At 40.7% G+C, this 23,572-nt stretch overlaps 1 protein-coding gene across 2 annotated transcripts in view; it reads left to right on the top strand.

The window, feature by feature from the left end:
• Positions 1-23,572, top strand: part of ADAMTS20 (ADAM metallopeptidase with thrombospondin type 1 motif 20) — a 289,696-nt gene that overhangs the window by 63,431 nt on the left and 202,693 nt on the right. For both annotated transcript variants that reach the window (XM_040410795.1, XM_040410806.1), the window contains exons 2-3: positions 3,288-3,643; positions 11,996-12,164. In XM_040410795.1, the coding sequence (XP_040266729.1) occupies positions 3,288-3,643; positions 11,996-12,164 (525 nt within the window). The remainder of the gene's footprint in view (positions 1-3,287; positions 3,644-11,995; positions 12,165-23,572) is intronic.

The following is a 23,572-nucleotide window of genomic DNA, read 5'->3' on the forward strand; positions in this document are numbered from 1 at the left end:
CCTATGGGCGGACGTAAAGCGGTTAAGTGTTTTCTTTCGCTATTGAGATCCTATGACGGATCTCAATAGCGGATTTGAAAATGCTAATGTGAAAGTAGCCTTACACCCGCTCAAAAAACAAGGAGCCACTCCCTACAACTGGAGAAAAAATGATTCAGTCATAAGGGGCTACAAGCACTCTTTACAGTAAGGGCTGTGAATATCGCGAATAGCCTGCAGCAGGAGCTGGTCACAGCAAATACAGTAGATGGCTTCAAAAAGGTTTACATGACTTTTATTCAAAATAACATTGAGGCTTATGAAAATGTATATCAATCATGTTCTACACACCCTTTCCCTTTGCTTCACCCCTTCCTTGAAAGGAAGATGGACATTGATCCAGGAATTTGTTTTGATTGCCACATCGGGAGTGGGGAAGGATTCTTTTTTTCCCTCATAGGTTTTTTTTTTTTTTTGCCTTCCCCTTGATCTGTATAGCAGGACTACAGGTTAGACTTGGTGGACTTTTGTCTTTTTCCAACCTTAACAAGTATGTAAGAGAGAGGGCAGACGGCACATGCGCACTGCGCGCGCCGTCTCTTCAAACAGCTGATAGGCGGGGGTGCCAGGTGATGGACCCCTGACGATCTGATATTGATCACCTATCTGGAGGATAGAATAAATGTATTAATAGAGTAGCACTATAGTACCTCCACGGATTTCCTAGGAATGCATCAGCTAGTCCAAGACCCCAGATCCATTAGGGTTAACACAAGCGGCTTGAGAAAGGCTACCATGTAGCCGAAACGTTGCACTTTATTTGACCTTCTGTACTGTCTCATGGACCCTATGTGAATAAACCTTTTTGGATTTGAGATGCTGCCACCACTCTTTATTTGGATACTATCCGGAGGATAGGTCAGCAATAAAAAAAAGCCATGACAATGCTTTTAATGTTACCTGTGAGCTCCATTTGCTGGTTACCCTTTGCTGCATGCGATTGCTCTAGTGTGAGGGTCTCAGAAAGTGGCAAGTTTAAAATAGAATAAAGAAGGAAAAAGAATACTCCTCTGTAAGGATCTATATTTGCATAGTCGTTGAAACATTGTGTATTCCACTGAGCAACTTGTTGGGACCAGGGATGTTAGGAAGTGGAAGACTGAGTAACTCTAAAGAGTTCAGTAGTTGTGGGTGAGAAAGTTGAAAGAAAGTATTCTCTTGGACATGAGTTTAGAATTAAGCAAGAAGTCACCAACATGGCATAATCTGGCATGATTCCACCAACAAACAAAGTTAGTGACAGCCCGGGGGAGAAAAGGGGTTTCTAAATATAGAAAGCGTAGGTGAGATCGGACTTTGTCATTTGTATTTAAAGCAGACTTTCCTCAATAGTTGTAACATGAGATTGGGGATTTTTGCTGATGGGTCGACTATCCCTAAAGAAATATCAGGAGGCCAAATTAATGCTAAGGGGGACACTTCATCAATAGATCAGATTTGAGAATAACCCAGTGTGGGTGATTAGGGAGTGCATTGAAAGATACTAATTGAGACAGCCAGTCTCTAAATAACAATTATATAAATGGGGTACTGAGGATCCCCCCAGACCTGGATTTTCAAGGTCTTTTATACAACCACACGAATTGGAAGATTCCATTCTGTAAAGATTTAAGAGCTGTACCCATGATTGGTAAAGGAAGTGAGCAAAAATAGTTTAGTATTCAAGGTAATGTAACCAATTTGCTAGTGTGTATCCTGGCAATCCATGAGAGGTTAGGGAAGTTCTGGGTAAGCAATTCCTGGCAGAGTTGAGGGATGATAGAAACAATTGATTTAAAAGGGGATGTGCAGCCAGTCTTTTTATTTCTAAAGCTTCAGAGTGACATAAAAAAAAATTCATGACAGAATATTCAGTTCCACCTTTGCCTGCCGCTGTCTCCCTTGGCTCTGACTTCTCACTGCTTCCTGTTGCCTCTCGACACACAGCAAGTGATTTCCAGAGTGGGCATTACTTGTGTGTCTACAGGCACAGACTAATGGGGCCCCAGGGAGCATCAGTATGGAAGTGGTGGGTGATTGATGGAGTTGAGTATAGATTTTTTTTTTTATGCTATTCTGAGTTTTTTTAACATATTACGGATGCAGCTCCTTTGGGCTTTCAAGGGGTATCCCTAGTTCAGTACAAACCCTTCCCCATTCTCTTCTCTCCTGGATAGGTCTCTAACTTGTTAGGTACAGAAACAGCATACCTTGCTATGCCACTCTGTTTCTATCATTTCAGTTCACTACTATCGGCGATACGGAAACGGTGTAGCACAGCCCACTTGGCTGTTGACATAGTTCCGATCACTGGACTCTGCATCCAGGGAGGATGATGTCAGGAGGCCATTCTAGAGATAGATCTGGGACCCGCATTTATCAGACATTTAGGGCCTACCTTTATTTTTCCGTCCATTATTTTGGAGGGGAAATTGAAAATAACAGCAATTCTACCATTGTAACCATTATTGCCTGTTAGTAACAAACTATTAAACCAGAAATTTCACATGACCTAATAGCCATATAGCCATGGAAGACTGGCGGGCGTTGTTAGATCCTCAGAAGGCATGACAGACCATCAGTGCCCTGGAATCGTGTTATGGGGTGCTGATGGGTGACAGAGGAAGCCCCTCCCTTTGTCTAACCACTTAGATGTTACTGAAGTTCAAACGGCTTTTTTTTTTTCATTTTGGTCATTGCAGTGGGATGTTCGCTGTATATTACAACTAAACAGCTCCTGTGCCCATAGCATCTAACTGGACATAACTGTACTGATAAAACGGACAGACAGTTACATCCGTTTGCTGGAAGTGGTTAAAGGCGTTGTCCGGTTTATGCAATCTTTTACAGTATATTGATATAGATGGGAGAGAGCGGTTCCCACAGTGGAGTACTCAATGCAACCACATAGTATATGCTGTATCAGAATCAGTCTGTCCTGTCATGGTCTAGGTACAAATCTCATCACTGTTAACTGCTTCTAACAAGCCACAGATTTGTGTCCATCAGATGACCACAGTAGGACACTACCCACTGACATAAACCTTGAGCAGAGATCTTTAATCCTGTCTGCAAACTATATTTAATGAATGTATTACGTTTCTTCATGTAAGGATTTGGCTTTTTTTGCTGAAATGTAATACCCCTGTAATAATGTAGCTTCAGCATTACGTGCTATATTTTTAATGAATGTTTGCACATATATATTCTACTGAGTATATGTGTAGTTTTGTGTTAGGTCATTTCTAATTCATTATCTTATTTTGCAGCAAGTTTTGTGAAAACACTTTCATCATATGAGATTGTTATACCTTCTCAAGTGGACAGTTTTGGGCAAGTGTTCCCTCCCAACCATCATTTCAGAAGAAAGAAAAGGAGTCTAGAACCTCACACTTTACAGCCTGTTGTGAACAGGACATATTATCACATTGCTGCCTATGGCCAGCTCTTCCGTTTTAACCTCACCAATGATGCAAGCTTTATTGCGGATTCTTACAGTGTTATCCACATTGGAAACCAAAGCCATGCCCTCCTCGACTTCTCGGACCTCAAGCATTGTTTCCACAGTGGGCATGTCAATGGTCTGGAGGCACACTCAGCTATCTTGAGTCTCTGTGGTGGCATGGTAAGTTTAATAGAATATATCTGCTTGTTTTTAGTTCACTTTTTTGTTTGAAATTTCTGTTGCTACAGGTTGTCTTTGGTCCAAACACAAGCCTTTTTTTAGCATTTTAAATTTATGAAATCATCAACATCCAAATAACCAGTCATAGACTTTTGAGTACTGAAAATTAACTTGTATTTCCTTTCTTTGACAAAGGAACAATTTTTTATTTATTAAATTTTTTTGCTTAATATGCTCTAGTTAATCCAGAGCTCAAGAAATTAACGTCATCTTTATTGATCCATCAGGATATAGCATTGGATAAAAGTGTTCTTCTCTGTATACTTTACACCTTATCTGCAGTATTTTTGTAAGTCTTTGGAAATGCCGCAATATATGGGCCCCAGCTATTTGTGCACCGCGTCACAGATGCAGACCTATTCTCTTGAATGTCTCCACAATCCGGAAGGCGCGGTGCATAGACACGGAACCCCATGAAAGCACTACAGCATACTTCCGTGGGGTTTCTCTCTGTGCCTCTGCACCGCAAAAAATAGAACATGTTCTATTTTTTTGCAATGCGGACGGATCACGGACCTATTCAAGTTGAATAGGTCCACATCCGTCTGCAGAAACCGCACAGATGTTGCCCATGCATTGGGGACTGCAAATTAAAATAAGAAACAAGATGGCTCAAAATGAAATGATGGTTTTACATTCTGTACATTAAATGTGAAGTTATCTCCTATCCACAGGATAAGGGATAACAATTAGATTAATTGAATGTACTTGTAATTACACTACCCCGCTGATCTATGGGAGATGACGCATAGTGTAATGACTAGGAAGCAGCGCTTGCATGGAGCAACAGGTCATCAATATAAATGGCAGGACAACCCTTTTAACCCCATCTGACTACGATTCTCTTACCTTTGAAGGTCCTGTGGTATGTGGCACCAAGACATTAGCAGCAGTCCTGTAAGTTGCTAGGGTGGCCCTCCATGGATTGGACTTGTTTTCCAGTTTATCCTACAGATGCCTGATCCAACTGGGATGTGGGGAATTTTTAGGCCAAGTCGACATTGTAATGTTTCTTAAAACATACCTGAAGAATTTTTGCAGGGTGCATTATTATGCTGAAAGAGCAATATGCACTTTGAGCCATGGATGCCTAAATTTTGCTCTTGTACCTTAACTTCCCATCTTTTCCAAAGCTGTTTAATTAGAGCAGTATATAACTGGATCCTACTTTCCCTGAATTAATTTGAAGTCAGTTTGCACGAGGAGAGGAGTCATTATAGAGTAAGGTCCCATCTAAAAGAGGTCACATTGTCCGTGGTGGATGGGCGCAAATGATTTTGTAAGTAGTGCATATTCATTTTTATAGGGAATATACCGGTAGCATTAGTATCATTTGTAATCAATGTATTCAGTGTTTGCAGAATGCTGTTGTGTTCTTGCCTTTCATTGATCCACTGTGGTTAGGGGATACTGCTGCCCGCTCCATACACCTCTCGCACCCTGCTGACATACTATTATGTCAGGGGTCGCCAACAGGTTAATGAACTTCTAGTATTCATAACTGAGGTATGGAACAAAATAGAGTTGTAAAAAACATGATCCAAAATCATTATTGCATGAAGAATAAAATTATTTAGTAAAGCAAACGTGTCCTTTTTAAGGGATTAGGGAGTAAATCTGTAGGTTTAAAAGGGTTGGTGACCAATACTCACTTCACAGAGTAGTTAATGAGGTTATCCCATAAGTAATGTAAAACATGAAAATCGGACATCAGACATATAGTACATGTCTCTTTCTAACAAACTTAGAACCAGCCCTGTACCTCACATGGATCCAGAGATATGCCTATTAATTGCTGCATTTACTCTGCTAGATTTGTTTCAAGCTGGTAGCTCAGACGGCTTGCCCTTTTTTAGGGGATGTGTCCTTTCTGCTGCAGCTGGTGGCAGTTGAAGGATGGAACTGAGCACATATGTCAACCTCAGTGAGTTGGACAGAGAATTTAGAAAAAAGGGCAAACAGCAGGTGGCGCTATACAGATACATTTTATTGAATAATTCAGTGGCTATACTAAATTTTAATTACATGTAATTACAAAAGTATTCAGATCCAGGGGCTGGTTTGAAAACTGTAGAACATTTTTCATAGGACTAACCCTGTAAGTGTCAACATAACAATTGGTACATCGATATTATCTATATTTTTTCCTATTCACTATAACCAGATTAATTTTCTAATTTTCTTATTTTTTTCTTTTCTGATAATACATTTTTTGTATTCTATTTTCTTTATAAGATTATGGGGTCAGCCATCCTTCCTCAGCTGCTGCTCTGCTCTGTAAACAGCAGTACAAAGATCTGAACAGCAGCCACATTGGCATATGAAAAACATTAATCTGAAGATTTATTTTGCAACACCTATAAAATGCTTTACGCCACAAAAGTTTCTAATTTGCAACTTTTCACTTCTCTCACTACTTTTCATGGCTTCCAACAGCCCGGCAGATTTACTATAATGTAACCAGAGACCAGCATAAATAATAGTTCAAATCTACACCAGCTCATAGCCTGAAGATACACCAAATTTATTAAAGAGGTTCTCTACCTTTTTCTTTCTGATGATCTATCCTTTGAATAGGTCATCAGCATCTGATCAGCAGGGATCCAACACCTGGGATCCCCGCTGATCAGCTATTTGAGAAGGCAGCGGCGTTTGCACTAGCTGACCCCCGTAAATCAGATGCTTATGACCTACCCAAAGGATAGATCATCAGTAAGAAAAAGGTAGAGAACCCCTTTAAGAGGCCAGTGCTTCTTAATAAATTTGGTGCATTCTGTGCCGACAGACTTTATACTAAGACTGTCAGTCATAGTATAACTACCCTAGTGGGTTCTGTGGGAGAGTGTTCTGGACATGCTCTGCGACCCACGCAGAGGACACTTTACAGGCAGAGGGAGAAGGTGGGCAATGATCCTCACCTATTGTGGCTCCTGTGTTACCTATACAGAGCTGTTACCTAATCCTGTGTTTGATGACAATAAGTGTCAAGATCAGTGGCCAGAGTGAAAGATTTCATTTTTTTTTTTTATATAGTTAGATACACAATTAGAAATAAATACAAAATATTAATAAAAAATAAATAAAAGTCTAATCCCTTTGTGACCACTGCCATATACGTATGGCAGAAGTTCCATCTCTAAACATAACTCCCACTCACACCTGCAGAGGGCGCCATAACCACCGGGTTTCTGCTGTTTCAAACAGTAGAGACCCTTGACAAATGTATGTGATCAGCCATAAGGCTGATCGCGTACATTTAACCCCTCAGATGCTGTGGTCAAATGTGACCACAGCATCTGAGTGATCCAGAAGAAGGAGCCGTGCGCTGAGATCGGGGAACCTGTTACGCTATACCAGTGATGGCGAACATTTTACAGACCGAATGCCCAAAATGCAACCCAAAACCCACTTATTTATCGCAAAGTGCCAACACGGCAATTTACCCTAAATAATACAGTCCAATACAGTATATCTCCCATGTACTTTATCATTTAGCTGTTTATAGTGCGCCCTGCGTTGATGAAGGGCAGGAAAAGTCTAACATATTGGGACGCCTTAGACGTTTCCAGGGCGCGGGCACCCACAGAGAGGGCTCTGACTGCCGCCTCTGGCACACGTGCCATAGGTTCGCCACCACTGCGCTATACTAATAGACTGAAGCCTGCTTGAGGCCTGCTAACAATGCGTAAAATATACTATACTACTACTATGTTATTTTGAAAATGAAGTGTTCAATGATGGCTATATAGCCATCACAAAACACAATGTGCAGTCTAATGATTGCCAGTTATATAAAAAAATGTTTTTTCAAATATTTTAAAAATTATAAATGTTCAAATCATCCCCTTTCCCCAAAATCAAAATACTTAAAGGGGTTCTGCTCTTTGTTTAAACTGATGATCTATCCTCTATCAGCATGAGACGTCCCCTTGGACACATTTTGAAGTGATTGACAGGTGATATAAACGTCTTTTTTATGATTATAGAGCCACAGGATCATTTGATAAAGTCACTTTAGGATTCACTGAATTACTAGGGACATCGCCATATGTTTAGGTTATAGGAGTAATTTCTGATGACAGAATCCCTTTAACTTGTCCCACAAAAAATAAGCCCTCATAATGCTATGTGAACGGAAAAATAAAAAAGGTTATGACTGTGGGAAGCTGGAGAGTGAAAAACGAAAGATGCAAAAATGGAAAACGGCCCTCTCAGGGTTAACATAAAAAGCTTCATTTTCTGATGATACATTCCCTATAATAAATGCACTATATGGACAAAAGTATTAGGACATGCCTTTTTATCATTAAATTCAGTCCCATTGCCACAGGTGTATAAAATCCAGCCCATAGCCATGCAGTCTGCCTCTACAAGCATTTGTGAAATACTATTACCTGTCTGACTGCATTGTGCCAACTGTAAAGTTTGGTGAAGGAGAGATAATGCTATGGGCTGTTTTTCAGGAGTTGGCCTAGTTAAGTTTGAGTTAAAGAGATTGTCCCATGACTAGTGTGAAAAATGAAAATTTTACATATAGTACATGACCTCTTTCTAACAAAGAACCAGCCCTGTACCTCACATGGATCTAGAGATCTGCCCAATTTTTGCTCTGCTAGATTTATATCAAGCTGGCAGCTCAAGGGGAGTGTCTTTCCTGCTGCAGCTCAGGGAGCGTGGCTCAGCTCTGCCTATCACAACCTATTGTGAGCAGGTCAAAGAAATAAGAAAAAAAGAAAACTGCAGGTGGCGTTATACAGATACATTTTATTGAATAACTCAGTGGCTATGCTAAATTTTTCATTACATGCAATTACAAAAGTATTCAGATCCAGGTGGTGTTTTGAAAACTGTAGAATATTTTTCGTGGGACAACCCCTTTAAAGGAAATCTTAACGCTTCAGCATACCAAGACATTTTGGACTTTTGTATACTTCCAAATTTGTGGGAAAAGTTTGAGGAAGACCCTTTTCTCTTCCACCATGCCTGTGCCACAGTGCACAAACCAAGGTCCATAAAGGCATGGTTGGGTGAGTTTGGTGTCGAAGAACTTGGCTGACACACATAGAGCCTTGACATCAACTCCATTGAATACATCTGGGATGAACTACAACAGAGATTGCGAGCTACGTCCTCTCATCTAACGTCAATGTCTAACCTCACAAATGCTCTTCTGGATGAATGGGCAAAAGTTCCCACAGAGACGCTCCAAAATCTTGTAGAAAGCCTTCCCAGAAGAGTAGAAACTGTTTAACTGCAAAGGAGGGACAAGTGTTTTTTAATGCCTATGGATTTTTAATGGGATGTCATAAAAGCTCCTGTAGGTGTAATATGTAGGTGCAGGTCCCAATTGCAAATCCTAGATGAATCCTGGACTATGACCCACAAGCAATAAAGTAAAGAATGGTAGGCAGCACTTTGGCATGAAAAAGAAAAAGTGGACTTCTTTATTCACCCATGCAACGTTTCAGCTCGTCTCAATGGAGCCTTTATCTCTTTGTGTGTATATATATATATATATATATATATATATATATATATATATATATACAGGGAGTGCAGAATTATTAGGCAAGTTGTATTTTTGAGGATTAATTTTATTATTGAGAAACAACCATGTTCTCAATGAACCCAAAAAACTCATTAATATCAAAGCTGAATATTTTAGGAAGTAGTTTTTAGTTTGTTTTTAGTTTTAGCTATTTTAGGGGGATATCTGTGTGTGCAGGTGACTATTACTGTGCATAATTATTAGGCAACTTAACAAAAAACAAATACATACCCATTTCAATTATTTATTTTTACCAGTGAAACCAATATAACATCTCAACATTCACAAATATACATTTCTGACATTCAAAAACAAAACAAAAACAAATCAGTGACCAATATAGCCACCTTTCTTTGCAAGGACACTCAAAAGCCTGCCATCCATGGATTCTGTCAGTGTTTTGATCTGTTCACCATCAACATTGCGTGCAGCAGCAACCACAGCCTCCCAGACACTGTTCAGAGAGGTGTACTGTTTTCCCTCCTTGTAAATCTCACATTTGATGATGGACCACAGGTTCTCAATGGGGTTCAGATCAGGTGAACAAGGAGGCCATGTCATTAGATTTTCTTCTTTTATACCCTTTCTTGCCAGCCACGCTGTGGAGTACTTGGACGCGTGTGATGGAGCATTGTCCTGCATGAAAATCATGTTTTTCTTGAAGGATGCAGACTTCTTCCTGTACCACTGCTTGAAGAAGGTGTCTTCCAGAAACTGGCAGTAGGACTGGGAGTTGAGCTTGACTCCATCCTCAACCCGAAAAGGCCCCACAAGCTCATCTTTGATGATACCAGCCCAAACCAGTACTCCACCTCCACCTTGCTGGCGTCTGAGTCGGACTGGAGCTCTCTGCCCTTTACCAATCCAGCCACGGGCCCATCCATCTGGCCCATCAAGACTCACTCTCATTTCATCAGTCCATAAAACCTTAGAAAAATCAGTCTTGAGATATTTCTTGGCCCAGTCTTGACGTTTCAGCTTGTGTGTCTTGTTCAGTGGTGGTCGTCTTTCAGCCTTTCTTACCTTGGCCATGTCTCTGAGTATTGCACACCTTGTGCTTTTGGGCACTCCAGTGATGTTGCAGCTCTGAAATATGGCCAAACTGGTGGCAAGTGGCATCTTGGCAGCTGCACGCTTGACTTTTCTCAGTTCATGGGCAGTTATTTTGCGCCTTGGTTTTTCCACACGCTTCTTGCGACCCTGTTGACTATTTTGAATGAAACGCTTGATTGTTCGATGATCACGCTTCAGAAGCTTTGCAATTTTAAGAGTGCTGCATCCCTCTGCAAGATATCTCACTATTTTTGACTTTTCTGAGCCTGTCAAGTCCTTCTTTTGACCCATTTTGCCAAAGGAAAGGAAGTTGCCTAATAATTATGCACACCTAATATAGGGTGTTGATGTCATTAGACCACACCCCTTCTCATTACAGAGATGCACATCACCTAATATGCTTAATTGGTAGTAGGCTTTTGAGCCTATACAGCTTGGAGTAAGACAACATGCATAAAGAGGATGATGTGGTCAAAATACTCATTTGCCTAATAATTCTGCACTCCCTGTATATATATATGCACACACACAGTATATACTGTGTATGTATGTGTATATATATATATATATATATATATATATACAGTACAGACCAAAAGTTTGGACACACCTTCTTATTCAAAGAGTTTTCTTTATTTTCATGACTATGAAGGCATCAAAACTATGAATTAACACATGTGGAATTATATACATAACAAACAAGTGTGAAACAACTGAAAATATGTCATATTCTAGGTTCTTCAAAGTAGCCACCTTTTGCTTTGATTACTGCTTTGCACACTCTTGGCATTCTCTTGATGAGCTTCAAGAGGTAGTCACCTGAAATGGTCTTCCAACAGTCTTGAAGGAGTTCCCAGAGATGCTTAGCACTTGTTGGCCCTTTTGCCTTCACTCTGCGGTCCAGCTCACCCCAAACCATCTCGATTGGGTTCAGGTCCGGTGACTGTGGAGGCCAGGTCATCTGGCGCAGCACCCCATCACTCTCCTTCATGGTCAAATAGCCCTTACTTTCAAAGTTTTCCCAATTTTTCAGGGGACTAGCTGACCTTCATTTCTTAAAGTAATGATGGCCACTCGTTTTTCTTTACTTAGCTGCTTTTTTCTTGCCATAATACAAATTCTAACAGTCTATTCAGTAGGACTATCAGCTGTGTATCCACCTGACTTCTCCTCAACGCAACTGATGGTCCCAACCCCATTTATAAGGCAAGAAATCCCACTTATTAAACCTGACAGGGCACACCTGTGAAGTGAAAACCATTTCAGGGGACTACCTCTTGAAGCTCATCAAGAGAATGCCAAGAGTGTGCAAAGCAGTAATCAAAGCAAAAGGTGGCTACTTTGAAGAACCTAGAATATGACATATTTTCTGTTGTTTCACACTTGTTTGTTATGTATATAATTCCACATGTGTTAACTCATAGTTTTGATGCCTTCAGTGTGAATCTACAATTTTCATAGTCATGAAAATAAAGAAAACTCTTTGAATGAGAAGGTGTGTCCAAACTTTTGGTCTGTACTGTATATATATATATATATATACTGTAGGTACACAGCACTATGCTAATCAAGAAGAAATTCAGGAAGTTCATAATGTAAGATAGTTAAAATAACACGTTGTACAAAAATCTAAGCATTTACTAAAACTCAGTGCAATTCTAATAAGAGCATGGGCCTTTTTCATTATATAGATTGGCACTTTTAAAGCACATGATGGCGAATATTTTTTAGAACCACTGATGAAGTATGATGATGAAGAGCATGATGAAGATGAACACAGCAAGCCACATCTTCTCTACAAAAAGCAATATAAAACTGAGAAATCTTCAGGAAAAGCAAATCCAAAGTGTCATATTTCAGGTAGGAGGATTGTATTGGTTAATGATCCAGGCATATGAGCAGAACAGATTAACACATGCATATTGTGCATTTATTCATTGATATTTTGTGTCACCATTGTCTACCAAAGCAACATGTCATTTTCATAAGTGCAGTATGGAAGTGACAAATGGAGTCTTTAAAGTTTTTTCCAGGACTTTTATATTGATGGCCATGTTGGTGGGGCAATGTGATAACTTAGGGACACATTGATCAAAAAGGTGTAAAGGAAAACTGGCTTATTTGCCCATAGCAACCAATCAGATTCCACCTTTCTTTTTTCTGAGCTCCTTTGGAAAAAGAAATGTGTCATCTGATTGGTTGCTATGGGCAATTAAGCCAGTTCTACTTGACATCAGTTTTGATAAATGTCTCCCTTACTTTATAAGCAATTAGCTCTCTCTTGACCTTGGAATTTTGTGTTCGACATTATGAATTGCAGTCACAGTATTTATACCAATTTACATCCTATGATAATGAGATGTGACTTTTTTACTTTCTCTTTTTTGGTATTGGGAAATGCAGTTTTAGAGCACATATAAAAAAGTGATGTTTTCTAGGAGTTTGGTAGATCATGGTTATTTTTTGTCCCTAGCTGTAATAGGACACACATATTTATTGTACCTCTATATGCCCCAAATATTCTGTGTAAATGAATTAGGAAAAATAGTTGGTTGCTTGATTACATGCTGTATTACTGCATTTCAACCCACTATACCCATCAGAGTATTGCACAGTGGCACAACCGCAGAGGACGCAGGCCGGGTTCACGTATATCTGGCTATCCGTTTTAGTCTCCCTCCATGGTGGTACAGAAATGTCATAGGGAAACTGCAGACAGAACTGATCCCATAGTTTTCTATGGGATAGTTCATAATCCTCTGGCTCATCAGTTGCCATACCAGAGGTCAAATAGCTCTAGATCTAAAAACACTGTATCCAGGGTTTTTCTGTCCAGTGCTATCAGGCTATAGTCGCCCGACCTGTGCATGCATTTGTGTCCGACTCGCAAAAATTTAAAAAAAAAAAATTGGCTGGACACAACACGTGTGCCTCTGTACAGTCTACTGTGCATGAGACCTACTGAAACTACCAGAAACTTGAATGGAGTGAATTGCGGTTAGGCCTCATTCACAAGACCAACGTGTCCAACACTGATCCACAACACATGGACACCGGTTGTGTGGATCCTGCACTTTTCCCTTCGGCAGGTCCCGCACTATTACAAATGCCTATTCTCGGGAGCGCAGAACGGACATATGGATGCAGAGAGCACACAGTGTGCTCTCCGCATTGTTTGAAGCCCCATTGATATTAATGGGTTCGCATCTGACCCTCAAAAAATATGGTTGTGTGGATGGGGCCTTATGCTGTGAATGGAAACCTAATAAAACTGGTAAATTGACTATTATAGACAGATAAAGATATTGTACACTATTTAATACTGAAAGTAAAAATGAGCAACTCCACGAGATGAGCTGTCAAAGATGGACCATTTTATGTTCTATAACATGCATATAGGGGGTCATTTATCATTCTGAAATATGCCTAAATTAGGCTACTTTCACACTAGCGTTTTTGCTGGATCTGGCAAATGGATGAATCCGGTTGTATTATCTTTAACATTGCCAAGATGGCTCCATCATGAACTCCATTGAAAGTCAATGGGGGACGGATCAGTTTTCTATTGTGTCAGATAGTGTCAGAGAAAACGGATCCGTCCCCATTGACTTGCATTGTGGGTCATGACTTATCCGTCTTGCTCTCCGGTGTAAGAACGCAACCAAATGGAACAAAATGCATTTTGGAGCATTCCGTTCTGTTCAGTTACGTTTTATCCCTATTGACAATGAATGGGGACAAAACAGAAGCGTTTTTTTCCGGTATTGAGACTCATGACGGATCTCAATACTGGAAAATAGAAACGCTAGTGTGAACGTAGCCTTAGGCATATTTCAGACACAGATTGCGGCGCAAGAACTAGTTGTGCGGCAATCTGCGACATCGCCTAGCTCACGCCAGGTCTAAATAAGTGGGCCCAGCAGGGAAGGGGACGGGCTAGGAGGCCCATCTCATACAACATTTTCTACACCCGATTTAGGCATAGAAAAAGGTCTAAATGTAAGACCGCTCGGAAGCTGTCTTACATTTAGAACTGGCGCTGGTTGCGCCAAAGTTATTGAGATGCGTGCACCTCTTCATAACTTCGACGGAACCACCGCCAGCTTACAGCGTTTATTATTACCGGTGTCTAAAACACCAGTCTTAATAAATGTGCCCCACAGAATCCACCATAAGTAGAGAGTATGTTAAACAGCCCATCCCTCTGCCGGTCAGTTGTTTCCATCTAAGTAACAGACTCTCTTCAAATTTTGCATCTGTTCTAACTTTGACAGCATTGCCATACAATTTCGGACAGCTAGTGAGAAAGTATTTGAGGTTTCATCGCCATGGACGGCACAGTCTCTTTTTCAGTCAGTTCACTTCTTTGTCTGTTTTATGCCTAGTAAAGAACAGGTTGACCTAGTTCTTGTTTTCCCTTTCATGCTGTCACAGTAAGAAGCGGTTATCACTAAATGTTGAAGATGTGGGAGAAGTGTTTGTGCGAGACTGTATATCAAGGTCACTTCTTTATTGTATCATAGCAATTACTGATATACAGGGGTCATGTATGTAGTTAATTCCAGTCATCTGTCATTTTCACAAAATCATCAAAATCGTTTAGTCGCCCATGGGTAGTTGTGGTTTCACTGGGCCTGTCTTGGTACAAAAAGTGCAGTTCTCATTTAGAAACTTCTCATGCCATTATAGTTTGCAGCATCTTAACTTTACACACTTTAGCCACTTTGTACCCACCATCTGTATATATGTCCTAATTATCTTCAGCTATGTATGTGTATATATCTATATCTATATATATATTAGTGCCCTGTATTGCTGCCATCTCTACACTGTCAGTGGTGAGCGCTGATAGTGTATGTTCCCTTTGTATCCCCGGTGCGCTGACTATGTTCTGGATGTTAAAGGGAATCTGACAGCAGTTTTAACCATGCTAAACTGTTGACAGCACTAAGTAGGGATTGGGGAGAGGAGGACAACCATATCTTTTTTGGAGCTTTTCTCATCAGGAGTGTAAGAAATGAAGAATTAAAGTTCATATTCACACTACTCCTGATAAGAAAAGCTCCACAAAAAGAATGTTTGTCCTGTTTTTTCCCAGCCCCTACCTAGTGCTGTGAACTGTTTAGCATGGCCATATGTGACAGATTCCCTTTAAAACTGGATACTAGATTTCTGATTTCTGAACTTCCAGAGTGATTTGATGTGCAAGCTTACAAGTGTTAAAAGTATATAGCAACGTGCAGTCATCTACTGACTTAAGTGCTGCTGGTAACACAAGCTCAGTCGCTCTTCCTACAGATAGGTCTCTGCATGGTGATCCTCACTTCACTGCATAGAGGCAACTAGATGTAGATGCTAGCAGGGAAGAGAACCATTTTTATTAGCCCATTCACAGTGAACACATTCTATTAAGCCTGCTTCACGCTTGCATTGTTGTTTTCCGGTATTGAGATCCGGCAGAGGATCTCAATACTGGAAAAAAAAATAACATTTCCGTTTAGTCCTCATGCATTCTGAATGGAAAGAGGTCCGTTCAAGATGCATCAGGATGCCTTCCGTTCCGGCAGCATTCCGTTTTGTGACCGGACACAGAACCGCTGCAAGCTGCATTTTTGTGTCCAGTCATAAGAACGGTATAAAAAAAAGAATGGATCCGTCACTGAAAACAATGTAAGGCCTCCTGCACACGACTGTTTTTTCCCCCCGTTTACTGGCCGTTTTTTGCGTTCCGTATACGGAACCATTCATTTCAATGGTTCCGCAAAAAAAACTGAATGTACTCAGTATGCATTCCGTTTCCGTATTTCCGTTTTTCCCTTCCATTTAAAGATAGAACATATCCTATTATTGCCCGCAAATCACGGTCCGTGGCTCCATTCAAGTCAATGGGTCCACAAAAAAACGGAACACATACGGAAATGCATCCGTATGTCTTCCGTTTCCGTTCCGTTTTTGCTGAACCATCTATTGAAAATGTTATGCCCAGCCCAATTTTTTCTATGTAATTACTGTATATGCCATATGGAAAAACGGAACGGAAACAGAAACACAACGGAAACAAAAAAACGGAACAACGGATCCGTGAAAAACGGACCGCAAAACACTGAAAAAGCCATACGGTCGTGTGAAAGAGGCCTGAGGGATATCTGGCTTTCACTGTGTTGAAGACCCATAACTGGGGGTCCACGGTTATTTTGCATATTACTGTGTACAGTTGGGATTTATAACCAGATTAAAGGGGTTGTCCAGCCTTAAGTGTTAGACCATCACTTAAATAACACTGGAAAGTCATAATAGTATGTCAGTGGCCTACAGTATTTCCACCCCCTGACGTAATAGTATCATATGCCAAGGTTATATTGCAGGCAGCTGCCACTGCTATTATTGATAGTGCCTGACATAAAGACTATACTTCCCTGGATACAAATCACCAGAGCAAACCATGTGGAGACATTGAGCCAGCAAGGAATGCTGAAAGATGTCTGGTCTAAAGCCAGCAGAATGCAGCTGTACACTACAATACACACTTTATCTTGATGGTTTATTTCCATAGCAGACATTTATGGCATGTCCACAGGACCGCTTACATACTTCCAGGAAGGAGGTACCCCTGACAGCCCAAACTGCTGTATACCTGAAACACTGTTTGGCCATTAACAATTTAAAAACTGCACTGATTTCTGGTAAAACCTCCTAGGCATAGGGCCCAGCTCAGGCTAAAGAGATTTCTTGTAATGCTATCGAGATGTGGCTGCAGTGATTCAGTGAGGTCTTTTTGCAATGTGGGCAATTACGTTTTTTTTAGCCGCACACTTTCTCTAGCCACAAACAAGGTCTTTTAACTTGTTTCACCTGTAAAAGCCATCTGGCAAAAACTGCATCAACACACCAGCAATTTACAGTAAAACATGTACGGTTTGGCCGCATGACAGGAAGACCGCTGCATTCAGCACATGTGAAAGCACCCTCACCTGTATTTTGGACAAATGTCATCATAATTAGTAGCACATACTGTTCAAATGTGGTGTTATGTCATATATCCGTTTGGTGCATTTTTTTCTGTGATTTATATGTTATGTCATATTTACCCAATGTGGTTTTGTCACATATTTTGCAAAATAAATTGTGTAAAAAAATATTTATGCACACAAAATCACAATGTATGAATAAGCCCTAACACAGATTTTTATGACACATACCCAAACTTACAGACATTCACACATCCAAATACATGTGCACACCTTGAAGCTAGGGACCATGACCTTCATGTTACCAGCAACAGGGGTCTTCCTGTTGCTTCATGTTCACCTAGTTATGTGCACCTAGGTTTGTTTGAGTAGCTCTGAATCTGGGTTTGTTTATTACCTAGCTTTGTCTGGTTGATTAGGCTGGAGTTTCAGATTGTCTAGCCTATATGTATTCAGGCCTTACACAATTCTGGTTGTCAGATATAACGTTTGCTAGGTGCATTCTGTTCGTACTTTGGTCCGCTATCTACCTGTTTGCCATGCATCTGCCGTCCATGTAGTTGCTAGATAATAACCTCCTACTGTGACCCTCAGCATTCAGCTCCTAGTTTCCCCCAGTTTGTTTTACTGTCAGTATTGCTACATGTTTCATATATGTTGTTTTGGTGACTACCCAGTTGTTGTGCATTTCAGCCATACTGCAAGTCCTGGGGGTATCAGAGTATCAAGAGCCTCTGTTAGGGCTTGGGAAAGGCCATTGCTATTTGTAAAGTCCAGTTCTGCAGCTTGCACTTAACCATTGTGGTTACATTATACCCGACCCCACTAGAAACAGTCTGACCCCAGTTCTATGCAGAGTTTGGCTGAACAGACTCAGGTCTTGTGTTCTGTGATGCAAAATGTTTCTCAGGATCAATTTGCTGGCAATTTTGAAGGGAGATGATGCTATTCCTGCAGCTTTTCCTGAACCTTGTATGAACTTACCAAACCGTTTCTCAGTTTAAACATTTTTTGAGAGTTGCAACATGTATTTTTCTTTGAGGCCTAGATCTTCAGGGTCAAAGACACAAAGAGTTGACATTTTTACAACTCAGTTGCAAGGGGATCCTCTGTCTTGGGCATTTAGTCACACTTGCGGCAGAGGATTCCGCCAGGCAGTTCCGTCACCGGAACTGCCTACCGGATCCGTCTTTCCGGTTGTCATCCGGAAAAACGGATCCGGTATTTATCTTTTTCACATTTTTAAAAGTCTGCGCATGCGCAGACTGCAAAACCGGATCCGGCATTGATGCATTACAATGGAAAATAATGCCGGAGACGGCATTCCGGCAAGTGTTCAGGATTTTTGGCCGGAGAGAAAACTGCAGCATGCTGCGGTATTTTCTCAGGCCAAAAAACGTGAACTGAACTGATGCATCCATTCAGAATGCATTAGGATAAAACTGATCAGTTCTTTTACGGTATAGAGCCCCTGTGACGGAACTCAATACCGGAAAATAAAAACGCTAGTGTGAAAGTACCCTTAGGCCTAGAGATCCTGCTTTACAACGTGGATGCATTTCACTTAGCTTTAGGGGTCCTCTGTGAAGACCCTGCTGCAGCTTATCTTCATGTTTTAAAACAGGGACACAGGACAGTTGAAGAATATCCGGAAGTATTTAGACAAGGGATGCCCAACCTGCGGCCCTCCAGCTGTTGAAAAACTACAACTCTCAGCATGCCTGGACAGCCTACAGCTATCAGCCTACAGCAGGGCATGATGGGAGTTGTAGTTTTAAAACAGCTGGAGGGCCGCAGGTTGAGAATCCCTGATTTAGACAGATTACTGCTAGTGATTTGAATGACACAGGCCTCCATATTCAGTGTTTTTTGGGCCTCTCTGACCAGGTGAAGCCTGCCATGGTACAATTTCCTCTGTGTGATTCTTAACAGCCTAATTTCTTGACAGGCGTATCAGAGAGAGAAGGTCAGAGAGGGAGACTGCTTTGTGTTATTTAGTTGAAGTCTCCTATCCTAGCATGACTGAGGACGAAACAATGCAACTGGGTCTCTTCAGGCTTTTCAAGGCAAAGAAGGATAAGCTTTGTTGATTCTGATGTGCAGCAGATAGTTTAGATTTTGATGTGGTCAAAAGATTGGGTATTAACACTGTGCTTCTGGAGAAACCCATTGACCTTTGTTCTTTAGATGGCATCCCTTTATCTTCAGGATCTGTAAGATTTCACACTCCTGTTCTTAAGTTGTCAGTAGGGAGTATCCACTGTGAAGCAGTTTCTTTTCTGCTAGTTCATTCTCCTTCCTGTCCAATTATTTTGGGGTACCCTTGGTTGACCTCCCGTAATTGATTGAGCTTCTGCAGAATTCATACAAGAATTAATACAATGAGCTAAGGCTTGTATAGAGAGATGTTTAGTTCTGCGGTCTTAGTCACTGCCACTGGTCTCCAGGGTCTGGCTGCTGAGTATTGTGAATTTGCTGATGTTTTACTGCAACTTTTTTTTTTAAATGATGTTTTTGCCCCTCATCAAGAATATGATTGTTGTAGTGAATTAGTTCCCAGTTCAAAGATTCCCAAAGACCAGAGTGGTGGAGCAGTATATCAAGAAGACCCTGGAGAATCCATTTATTAGTCCTTCCAGGTCCCTGACTGCTGCTGTATTTTTTGCCGCCAAGAAATATGGTGATCTTCATCCCTGTATTGACTACGCCATATGTAACTGATATCCTCTACCTTTCATCTCAGATGTATTTAATCAGCTCAAAAAGGCAGCCATCATCTTTAATTTTGACCTTAAAGGAGTTTTGTGAGATTTTGATATTGATAACGTATCCTCAGGATAGGTCATCAGTATCTGATCAGTTGGGGTCTGACACCTGGGACCCTGCCGATCAGCTGTTTGAGAAGGCACCGGCCCTCCTGTGAGCGCCGTGACCTTCTCACAACTTACCAAGGACAGCGCCATGGACCCCCGACGATCAGATAGTGATGTTCTGTCGTGAGGCTAGACCATCACTTGAAAAGGGTTGGACAACCCCTTTAAATTTAGAGATATTTGTCTCTAAGATGGAGAAGTGTGAGTCTGGAGTGGAGAGTGTGTCCTTTTTGGGGTACATCATTACCTCTAAAGGATTTTCCATGGATCCTGCCATGGTGCAGACCATCCAGTATTGCGCACTTCTTAAAAATCTCGGCACAACCTTGAGATTTGTAGGATTTGCTAATTACTGTAGGAGGTTTATTAGATCCTTTTCTTATATATTAGCCCGATAATAGGTTTAACTAGTGAAGGAGCCAATTCAAGTGATCGGTCTCCTGAAGCCCTTAAAGGGGTTTTCTGGTACTTAGATACAGAGCAATGGGGGTCCTACACTCTTCACCCCCACAAATCAGCTGTTTCGGGCAGCCACTGATGCTGGAAACTATACCATTGACGGAAGGCTCCATACACTGTGTAAATTCCAGCATCAGTGTACTGAACAGTGTACATTTATTTGAATGAGAGCTGAGTTGCAGTACGCTGGTATGGCCATTGAAAGTGGAAGGAACCTTTTGCTTCCAGCTCTGTAACATGTACAATTTCCAGCTCTGGTGGCTGCTTGAAACAGGTATTGGTGAGGGTGTGGGCTATCGGACTCCCACTGATCTGATATTGATAACATATCCTAAGGAAAGGCCATCAATATCTACAGTAAGTACCAGAAAACCCTTTTAAGACATTTTCTACTGCCAAGATATTGTTCTCTTCAGGCCCTCTACTGAGACATCCAAATGTTGAATTACAGTTTATTGCTTGTGTCATGCATCCACTATTGCCTCTCCATTTTTTGTAATTATGATTTTCAGTTAAGACATATTACTAATTAAAGGTTTTTAATCACGGCTTGTACTATTAAGTTATGGCAACAATGAAATAATGGTTTGTTGGTCGTTAAGTTTTTCAGCATGTGCAATAGTAGAAGCTCTTCTGTGAGGTCAAGCCAGATGGGCTAGCCTTTGTTTTTCACATGCCTCAGTAAGTCTTTTGCACCCATTACCATGCTGCCAGGTCACCGGTTCTGCTTCCTTGAATGACTTTTGGTGGGTAGGGTACTAAAACCATATCATACTGGGAACACCCCACAAGACCTGCTCCTTTGAAGATGTTTTGACACGAACGTCAAGCTATCATAATTTGGCTCTTGTCTAAGTTGCTTGGATCTGTATGCTTGCCTGGTTTTCCTGCTTCCAACACGTCAACTTCAAGAACTGATTGTTCACTTGCATAACACAAAAATAGACGCATCTCAAAACATTGCAAGGGGAGGCAGTAGTCTGAAAAAAAGTCTTCTCAAGTATACGGTTGTCAAACACTAGACATCAGCAGAGTAGGGAACTTTATCAAATAAAGCTACAGTATATTACTCTGTCTACTGGCTCCATACTGTTAACTTTAAGAGGGTCAAAATGGTTAAAACATGGCACACACAGGGTTATATTTGTTACCATGGAGAAACACAGGTCTGCATAGGAACTGAATACAAAGCAAGCAGTATTGCTCAGTTGTTTTTTTCAGATGCTTAAATGCAAGACAAAAATAGTTGCAAAGGTGTGTGTCCTCTTTAAAGCTTACCTACACGTTGAACTATTTTATTAAATAATGATTCCAAATGTCATATCATTAATTATGTTTTATATACGTTCTTTTTATGTTTTACTTACAAAGTAGGCACCCAAAGTTCAGGTGGCCGTAGCTCTTTGAAATCCATACATTCTACTGTGGGGCCGCAGTAAGAGTTGTCCCACGAAAAATATTCTACAGTTTTCAAACCAGCACCTGGATCTGAATTAAAAGTTTTGTATAGCTACTGAATTATTCAATAAAATGTATCTGTATAGTTAAACTTGCTTATTTCTTTGACCTGCTCACTGAGATGGCCACACATGCTCAATTTCATCCTTTAACTGCCTCCTGAGCTGTGATAGGGGGAGCTGAGACACGCCCCCTGAGCTGTGATAGGGGGAGCTGAGACACGCCCCCGAGCTGCAGCAGAAAAGACACTCCCCTTGAGCTGCCAGCTTGATATAAATCTAGCAGAGCAATGAATGGGGAGATCTCTGGATCCATGTGAGGTACAGGACTGGTTCTGGCTGTGTTAGAAAGAGGTTGTCATGTCCTATGTGATGTCTGAATGTCATGTTTTACATTATTCATGGGATAACCCCTTTAAGGTAAAATGTAATTGTTAATACATGCATTCTACCACATTAACTTTACAGTACACAGTATTACATTTAAAATTCATAAATATCACAAATGAACTATATGGCATTTAGCCTTTAAAAAGTATCACTTCAAACTGTTGAAGCTGTACCATGGGAATAACACCCTCCAAATGTGGTACACAATGGTGTGACTTAAGAAATAGCTTATTATTACCTGGTTTGGCTGGCTTTAAAAACACTGGCAAGTACAGTAACCCAAAAGTTACAAGTTTTATATCATTAACTGGAACACTACATCAACCTTTCAAATCTACAGTAATATGCGCCAGTGACTAACCCTGTCCAATCTCTTTATAGCCGATACTATGACACCAACACCTGTTCAAAATGTACAAGTGATAGGACTGAACTTGGACAAGAACTATCGGGTCAGCAAATGTCACAACCAAGTTCAGTTTCAAAGTGCATGAATAGTTATGATCATTCAAGCCCAGGGGAAGGAAGATGTAGTGTAATAGTAAGCAAGATCTACTGAATGAATATACTGCACAGCAATCTCAAGGATACACATGGCTATATTGCCAAGTATAAACCGTATGTTTAACCCTTTAGTGACCAAGCCTGTTTGGTCCTTACTGACCAAGCGTTTTTCTTCCTTTTTTCATTGTCGCGTTCCAAGAGCTATAACTTTTTTGTTTTTCCGTCTGTATAGCTTTATGAGGGCTTGTTTTTTGCGGGACAAGTTTTAGTTTTTAGTGGCTCCATTTTGGGGTACACATAACTTTCTGATTAACTTTTATTAACTCTTTCTGGGAGGGAGATGGGGAAAAAAAGCAATACTTCCACAGCGTTTTTACGTTATAAATTTTACTGCGTTCATTTTTCGGTATATATAACATAATATCTTTATTCTCTGGGTCAGTATGATTACAGTGATACCAAATACATATAGTTTTTTTACGTTTTACTACTTTTTTACAATAAAACCCCTTTTTTTTTAAAGAAAAAAATGTTTTTGCATTTCCGCTTCCCAAGATCCATAACTTATTTTTTTTTGGGGTTGTGTGAGGGCTTGATTTTTGCGGGACGACTTGCAT

This window comes from Bufo bufo, chromosome 1 (assembly GCF_905171765.1).
Source record: "Bufo bufo chromosome 1, aBufBuf1.1, whole genome shotgun sequence".
NCBI classification, from domain to species: domain Eukaryota; kingdom Metazoa; phylum Chordata; class Amphibia; order Anura; family Bufonidae; genus Bufo; species Bufo bufo.